Raw genomic sequence first — 8469 nt, 5'->3', positions numbered from 1 at the left:
ATTAGATATAAGTGTACACTGAAGACCAAATGAAAGGGCACATCGTAGACAGAACACGAGGGCACACATAAAAACTGGATTAGTAGGAGAGTTCGAAGAGAAAAATTTTAAACACTACAATCATTTAATTTGTTAATGATAGAGTTGACATAGTATTAGCTTCCAACATATAAGCATAGATATGTCAAGTTCAACAAAGCAAAAAAAAAAAAATCGAGAAAACACAAACAGGATATGCATCGGTGTTTATCAGGGATACAGGAAGTTCATGTTATGGTTAGAGAAAGACCTTGTGAGGTGGACTATATAAGAGGCGAGGGAGTTGTTGTCCGTCAGTACCTGCCTCATATAAACAACATGAAGTTGGTGAGTACTTCTCTTCTGATAGTGATGCGTGCGTTATGATTCTTTTGTGTACATTATATTTTCAAATAATTTTTATATGTAGGAAAAGATTGCATATTTATATATATATATATATATATACCCTAGGTAGTAGGTTGGTAGACAGCAACCGCCCAGGGAGGTACTACCGTCCTGCCAAGTGAGTGTAAAACGAAAGCCTGTAATTGTTTTACATGATGGTAGGATTGCTGGTGTCCTTTTTTCTGTCTCATGAACATGCAAGATTTCAGGTACGTCTTGCTACTTCTACTTACACTTAGGTCACACTACACATACATGTACAAGCACATATATACACACCCCTCTGGGTTTTCTTCTATTTTCTTTCTAGTTCTTATTCTTGTTTATTTCCTCTTATCTCCATGGGGAAGTGGAACAGAATTCTTCCTCCGTAAGCCATGCGTGTTGTAAGAGGCAACTAAAATGCCGGGAGCAAGGGGCTAGTAACCTCTTCTCCTGTATATATTACTAAATGTAAAAGGAGAAACTTTCGTTTTTCCTTTTGGGCCACCCCGCCTTGGTGGGATACGGCCGGTGTGTTGAAAGAAAGAAATATATATATATATATATATATATATATATATGTATGTATATATATATATATATATATATATATATATATATATGAAAGATGAGAAGGAAGGTAAATGATTTTACCTACACACTTTTTCTATATCTAGGCCATCATCGCTATCCTTGCTACCTTGGCCGCCTCTGCCCCTCAAGACAGCTACAGAGCTCCGCATCAGGAATCCAGGGAGGACGAGGTGGTGCCCATCCTGAGGGACGAACGAGTCCATGATGAAGATGGAAAATTCAACTTCGAAATTGAGACTGGCAATGGCATTAGCATATCTCAAGCCGGCTTACCAGACGATGATTCTGGAGCGGTAATTAAGGCTGGAAAGTACTCGTAAGTGGAAAGTAGTTCGGATTGCTTTTTTGTTAATATTCTTCACAAAATATAAAAGAGATATGATTTTTTAATGATGTAAAATAAAACAAATATTTTTTCCAGATACACTGCCCCTGACGGAACTCTGGTTGAAGTAAAGTTCGTAGCTGACGAAAATGGATTCCAGCCTCACTCTGACCATCTGCCAGTGGCTCCCGAGTTCCCTCACCCAATCCCTCAGTTCGTACTTGACCAGATTATCAAGGCTGCTGCAGAGGATGCTGCTCGTGCTGAGGATACTAGCTCATCAGAGGAAGGCGCTGACTATCCCTCGGTCAGTTCTCCCAATCGTGTTTACGGTGTTCCACACTAACTCTTGCAGTCTGATAATTTATCTCGTATTTATTGTTTTTAAACTTATTTCAGTAAAAGATTAAACAACACAACCTCAAAGAATTATTTGACTTTCCTAGTGTTTTACTGAAATTTCCACCAACTTGGGCATAAATAAAATGATGAAACAATATTATTCTGCAGACAAATCAATTCTATAATGTGGAGGTAGTCATGTACGTAACAGAACTCAGCACAGTTCTCCTTATCTATTTTAATATCCCTCGTTTATTCTTTCACAAGTTTATTAAAATGTCTTCCACTTTAACAAAATGTACGTTATTGTTATTCGGGCATCACTTGATAGGGAAAATATATACACCATTGTCAACGTAATATTGTGCCCTATTTGTCTTCCATTTTATTGATTGTATTTTTGTATTTGTTATAGTTATTCATTACCCTTTCCAACAAATCATTTATTTCCCTAAATTTGCCATTATAAAAAAAGTCTAAGCGATTAATGAACCTTATATATATATATATATATATATATATATATATATATATATATATATATATATATATATATATATATATATATATATATATATATATATATATATATATATATATATATATCAGTAACAACACTGCGACTAACCGACGACTCGAACCAATGTCGTTTTAGCCCGCCTCATGGAGAGAGAAAATTCAGGACTCTCTAACCCACGGGACCACCCAATCCTACAAAGATCACGCACCCAGCAGAGCTAGGTGTTTTACCGTGACTCGAGGATATACGATGGTGTGAGGGCCTCAGAGCTAATTTCATTCTACTCCCCGTTTGGTGTACTAGCCTCCACAAACAGTATTCCTGGAGTATACCTGGTGGATCAGGGCCTGATTAACCAGGTTGTTACCTGACGTACGAAGTATATATATTATTGTAACCACAAACGAGTGGTATTTAATCAATAAAAGCACTGCCACTAGCCAATGAACCGAACCCGTATCATTTTAGCTCACCTCATGGAGAGAGAAAATTCACGACGCTCTAACCCATGGGACCACCCAATCCTACAAAGATCACGCACCCAGCAGAGCTAGATGTTTTACCATGATCAAAGGACATACGATGGTGTGGGTGCCTCAGAGCTAATTTCATTCTGCTCCCCGTTTGATGTACTAGCCTCCACAAGCAGTATATATATTATTGTAACCACGAACGAATAGTATTTAATCAACAACAGTACTGTGACTAGCCGAGGACTCGAACCCTTTTCGTTTTAGCCCGCCTCATGGAGAGAGAAAATTCAGGACTCTCTAACCCACGGGACCACCCAATCCTACGAAGATCACGCACCAAGAAGACCTGGGCCTGGAGAAGAGCTAGGTGTTTTACCATGATCCGAAGACATTTGATGGTGTGGGTGCCTCAGAGCTATATCCTCGAATCACGGTTAAACACCTAGCTCTGCTGGGTGCGTGACCTTTGTAGGATTGGCTGGTCCCGTGGGTTAAAGCGTCGTGAATTTTCTCTCTCCATGAGGCGGGCTAAAATGAGACGGGTTCAAGTCCACGGCTAGTTCTGGTTGTAGATGCGGGGATCAAATCTCGTCTCCTATGCTTGCCTCTCGATTTCTCTCGAACAGTCATGCACTGCTTCTTTCACATTTTTCATTCGCTGCTTACTCTGGTTCACTTCCTTTGATCAAGCGCTTCCAATAAAGCGACGAAACATCAAGTAACAGCAACGCTTTCTGCCATCTCCAGCGCTGTTAGTGCTGTGGTGTACAATATCATGCTTGCTTGTCATTGTTCCTTGAAATGAATACAAAATCAAGCAAGGATATTGTTGGCATTCGTAAGGGAATTTTTTTATAATTTTACACCTAATTACTACACCTGATAATGTCATAATGTTCAAACTACTCCTCATTTCCTGAAAAGAAACTTACGTTAAATTGTTATTGCTTTTCTCTTCATGCTTTATTCAAGTCAGTAACTCTATTAATAACACAAATAAATGATGTTCAGGCAACAATGAAAGCATCATTCACTGCACAGGAGGACACCAATCGTGGTACACAAAATTCACAATACAAACACAATTCAGCGTCACAAACACAAGTCACGATACAGACCGTTCACTGCACAGATATGATCTAAGGCATAAACACCAGTGATGACACAAGCGCTATTTAGGCAACAGAAGCAACATTATTCATTGCACGATCATTTACAACACAAATACCATTCACTGTACCAGTGATTCGTAGACTATTCAGGGCACTAAACCGCTTCCAAACTATATTCCAGACTTCCCCATCACTTTTGTCACTCAAACTAATGGGTTTACAACTGCACGCTTCATGACGCACATTAATTACCTTCGTACCCCGCTGAAATGTACTTATTTAAATTAAAATGTTCTCACCTAACGATATTTCGCGAATGTTTGAAATCTGATTAAAACATGTATATTCAATTGCGAATTCGGTCATTATTTAAGAATTTTTTTAACGTGCTTCGCATGTCAGCTCCCGTACGCCGAAGGTGCGTGCACCAATGTTTGGGAACCACTGCTACACAAGCAAGTGCTATTAACGGTGCAAACACCTCTAATGCAACAAAGAACCATCATTCACGGTAAAATAATCCACAGTCACTGAGCAAATACCTTTCACGCCACATAAAGGAACCATTCACTGTGCAAACACCTATCAGGTTACAAACAACCATTATTCAGGGCACAAACTCCAGTCGCGGCACAGAAAAATTTCAACTCCAGTTTCACTCAGCTACGATTTACGATGATTTTAATAACCAAATAAATATTGTTCGAGCATATTTTCTGCTTATGACTAATTAGTTCCATTAATTATTTTCCTCAATGAAGAATACATCATACGATATTCAAAATTTTCTCATTTCAATTCCTCCCAAAATATATCGAACTTCCACTCAATAACTTTACTTTACATGCAAATAATGAACTGATTAACATGCAGCCGAAACCCGAGCCAGACTATGATCATTCTACCTCTTGCGAGTCAAGCCGGGCACTCCGTTTATGGCAGGAACCATCCAGTAAGTAAGAGGGATGTAACTTACAAATTACTGAGCGCGGGTCACGATGATTTTAAAGCAGTGGAACATAGAGTCATTTTAACACAGAATCTCAAATACTGTACAGAGAGATGTTATCACAAATGTTGTGCTAGGAATATTATTTAAATATTTATTATTATCTGTTTTTTTTTTACTTGTTTATTTTTCTAATTTTTCTTTATCTTCTTCTTCTTCTTCTTCTTCTTCTTCTTCTTCTTTTTATTATTATTATTATTATTATTATTATTATTATTATTATTATTATTATTATTATTATTATTATTATATTATTATTATTTTTATTATTATTATTATTATTATTATTATTATTATTATTATTATTATTATTATTATTATTATCATTATTATTATTATGTTTGTGTGCTGTATGTGTGTGTATAAATGTTTCACAGATCTTATACATCTTCGGACACCGTCTTAACTTTTTTGAGGTCGTAATTTGTGTTGCAGTTTTAAGGAAAAGCCTTTGAATGGGTCTTTCCTCTTCTGATTCTATTTTCTTCTTCTCTTTTCATTCCGTTCATATCTCCCTAATGCTAAAATAATGCTTCCCAACGTTTCTATGACTTCATCATTCCAGGCCCCTCAGCAATTGAGGATGAATTTGTGATGAACAATGATGTCATTGCGCAACTTGCATTAGAGTTCGTCATCGAATTGCTTGGGTCTTAAGACATAGATTGAGACAACGTTCCGCTAAGTGTCGTGATTTATCAGAGGGGAATGTTATTACAGTGAAACCTCTTGTTTCTTCATGGTTGTAGGCTCTTCGCAATTTGTATCAAGCATAACTCTTCTTTTAGATCTATGCTGAGATAGGCATCTCTTCAGCGTGAGCGAAGTAATGTAGGGTTTCATTATTAAGTTTTTTTATATTTTTTTTATTATCACACTGGCCGATTCCCACCAAGGCAGGGTGGCCCGAAAAAGAAAAACTTTCACCATCATTCACTCCATCACTGTCTTGCCAGAAGGGTGCTTTACACTACAGTTTTTAAACTGCAACATTAACACCCCTCCTTCAGAGTGCAGGCACTGTACTTCCCATCTCCAGGACTCAAGTCCGGCCTGCCGGTTTCCCTGAATCCCTTCATAAATGTTACTTTGCTCACACTCCAACAGCACGTCACGTATTAAAAACCATTTGTCTCCATTCACTCCTATCAAACACGCTCACGCATGCCTGCTGGAAGTCCAAGCCCCTCGCACACAAAACCTCCTTTACCCCTTCCCTCCAACCCTTCCTAGGCCGACCCCTACCCCGCCTTCCTTCCACTACAGACTGATACACTCTTGAAGTCATTCTGTTTCGCTCCATTCTCTCTACATGTCCGAACCACCTCAACAACCACATAAAATGGAAGTCACCATCTCACTGTTCTTCATGTTTCTATCATTGGTTATTCAAAGTGAGAATTTTAACATAGCTTTATCATAAATGCAGTAAACTCGTAGGTGTTGTGTCAGGACTCCTGTACTTTATAGTATTTTTTTTTTCAACAGAAAGGTGTGGCATCTCTCAAACATATTCTTGTACTAATCGATAATAGAATTACTTATTTATTATAAATAAAAATATTATCACAAAGAAAAAAAATGCAGTGAATGCTTATAATATTGAAGTAATTGTTAAGTAGTTGTCAAAGGAATAGAGATTAACTTGGATCTATAAAAACGATTTACATTGGCCAATAAACTTTTCTTACTTTTCAACAACTTTCCTCTCTCTCTCTCTCTCTCTCTCTCTCTCTCTCTCTCTCTCTCTCTCTCTCTCTCTCTCTCTCTCTCTCTCTCTCTCTCTCTCTCTCTCTCTCTCTCTCATTCTCTCTCTCTCTCTCTCTCTCTCTCTCTCTCTCTCTCTCTCTCTCTCTCTCTCTCTCTCTCTCTCTCTCTATCTCTCACCGGGTGCACCAGCAAGTGCTGGACATACTACACACAACTTATGAGGAGGTGAAGAAACTGCTAGGTAAACTGGATACCTAGAAGGCGGTGGACCCAGATAACATCTCTCTCATGAGTCCTGAGAGAAGGAGCAGTTGCCCTTTGTGTGCCTCTAACAACAATCTTATATAAATCCATTGAAAATGGGCAACTGCTTGAGGTATAGAAGACAGTAAACCTAGTCCCAATTTTTAAGAAATGAGACAGACAGGCAGCACTAAACTACAGACCTGTGTCGCTGACAAGTATAGTATGTAAAGTTATGGAGATCATCAGAAGAGTGGTGGAGCACCTAGAAAGGAATTGGCTCATACATGACAGCCAGAACGGCTCTAGGGAAGGAAATCCTGCATCGCAAACCTACTGGAGATCTATGATAAGGTAACAAAAGTAAGACAGGAGAGAGAGAGAGAGGGAGAGGTAGACTGCATTTTCCTGCACTGTAAGAAGGCTTTTGACACAGTATCTCGTAAGAGTCTGGTTGAGGAGCAGGTAGGAACAGCAGGGAAAGTACTACAGTTGATCAGGGAATAACTGATAGGAAGGGAACAACGTATGCTGGTAAGTGACGAGGTGTCAAAGTGGGTGCATGTGTCCAGTAGGGTTCCATAAGGGTCAGTCCTAGGTCCAGTGTTGTTTCTAGTATATGTGAATGACATAACAGAAGGGTTAGATTCAGAGGTGTCCCTGTTAACATACGATGTGAAACTAATGAGGAGAATACAAGTGGGCGAGGATTAGGTAAGCCTATCAGGAGATCTGGACAAACTGCAAGCCTGGTCCGACAAATGGCTCCTAGAGTTTAGCCCCAGCAAGTGCAAAGTCATGAAGTTTGGGGAAATACAAAAAAGACCGCAGACAGACTACGTCCTAGGAGGTCAAAGGCACCAAAACTCACTCAAGGAAAAGGATCTTGGGGTGAGCATCATACCGAGCACATCTCCTGAGGCGCACATCAACCAAATAACTGCTGCAGTATATGGGCCCCTGGCAAACCTAAGGATATCGTTTCGACATCATTCAAGATACTATACACTGTGAACGTCAGGGCAATATTTGAATATGCAACACCAGTTTGGAACCTACACCTGGTCAAACAAGTCAAGAAATTAGAGAAAGTGCAAAGGTTTGCAACATGACTAGTCCTGGAGCTAAGGAAAATCAACCTGACGACACTGGAGTACAGGAGGGATAGGGATGACATAATAACATATTAAATATTAGAGAGGAAATGACGATGTAGGTAAGGATAGAATGTTTCAGAAATGGGACACAGCAACAAGGGGTCACAGGGATGTTAGGAAGTATTTCTTCAGTCATAGAGTTGTCAGGAAGTGGAACAATCTGGAGAGTGAGGTAGTAGAGGCAGGATCCATATATAGCTTTAAGAAGAGGTTCGAAAAAGTTCATGGAGAAGGGATAGAGTGACCAATGAAGAGGCTTGGCCAGGAGCTATGACTTGACCCCTGCATCCACAAACAGGTGAGTATACACACTCACACAGTGCGTAGGCACTATGTGATACACACCTCTTAGTGTATATTCAATCAAATCTATACCCCTCTCAATGCATAAGCAGTAAACTTAGAGCTTCACACCTCTAAGTGTGTATACCAGGTCATATTTACCTGCTTGTGTACTGTAATCTACAACTGTTAGGAATCATATACACCTCTTATGGGAGCAGTTTAACCAACAACTAGATGATTATGTTCTCAGTAAGAGATAAAACAGGGTAGTTTATTATGTAAGGTAGTAGA

General features: G+C 39.1%; 1 protein-coding gene across 1 annotated transcript; it reads left to right on the top strand.

Moving 5' to 3' along the window:
* The first annotated feature begins 348 nt into the window (after positions 1-348).
* Positions 349-1741, top strand: LOC128693755 (cuticle protein AMP1A). The gene is made up of 3 exons (XM_053783607.1): positions 349-366; positions 1086-1318; positions 1424-1741. The coding sequence occupies exons 1-3, from the start codon at positions 358-360 to the stop codon at positions 1671-1673; spliced, it is 492 nt and encodes a 163-aa protein (XP_053639582.1). The 5' UTR covers positions 349-357; the 3' UTR covers positions 1674-1741.
* The last annotated feature ends 6728 nt before the right edge of the window (positions 1742-8469 follow it).

This window comes from Cherax quadricarinatus, chromosome 34, assembly GCF_038502225.1.
Source record: "Cherax quadricarinatus isolate ZL_2023a chromosome 34, ASM3850222v1, whole genome shotgun sequence".
Taxonomy (NCBI): domain Eukaryota; kingdom Metazoa; phylum Arthropoda; class Malacostraca; order Decapoda; family Parastacidae; genus Cherax; species Cherax quadricarinatus.
The sequence above is the reverse complement of the archived record's forward strand: the minus strand, read 5'-3'. Positions and strand labels throughout refer to the sequence as shown.

What these genes read in the sequence shown, in the direction of transcription:
- LOC128693755 (XM_053783607.1), top strand. An exon ending in ATTAAGGCTGGAAAGTACTC is followed by an intron (nt 1,319 to 1,423) that starts GTAAGTGGAAAG and finishes TATTTTTTCCAG; the next exon opens with ATACACTGCCCCTGACGGAA.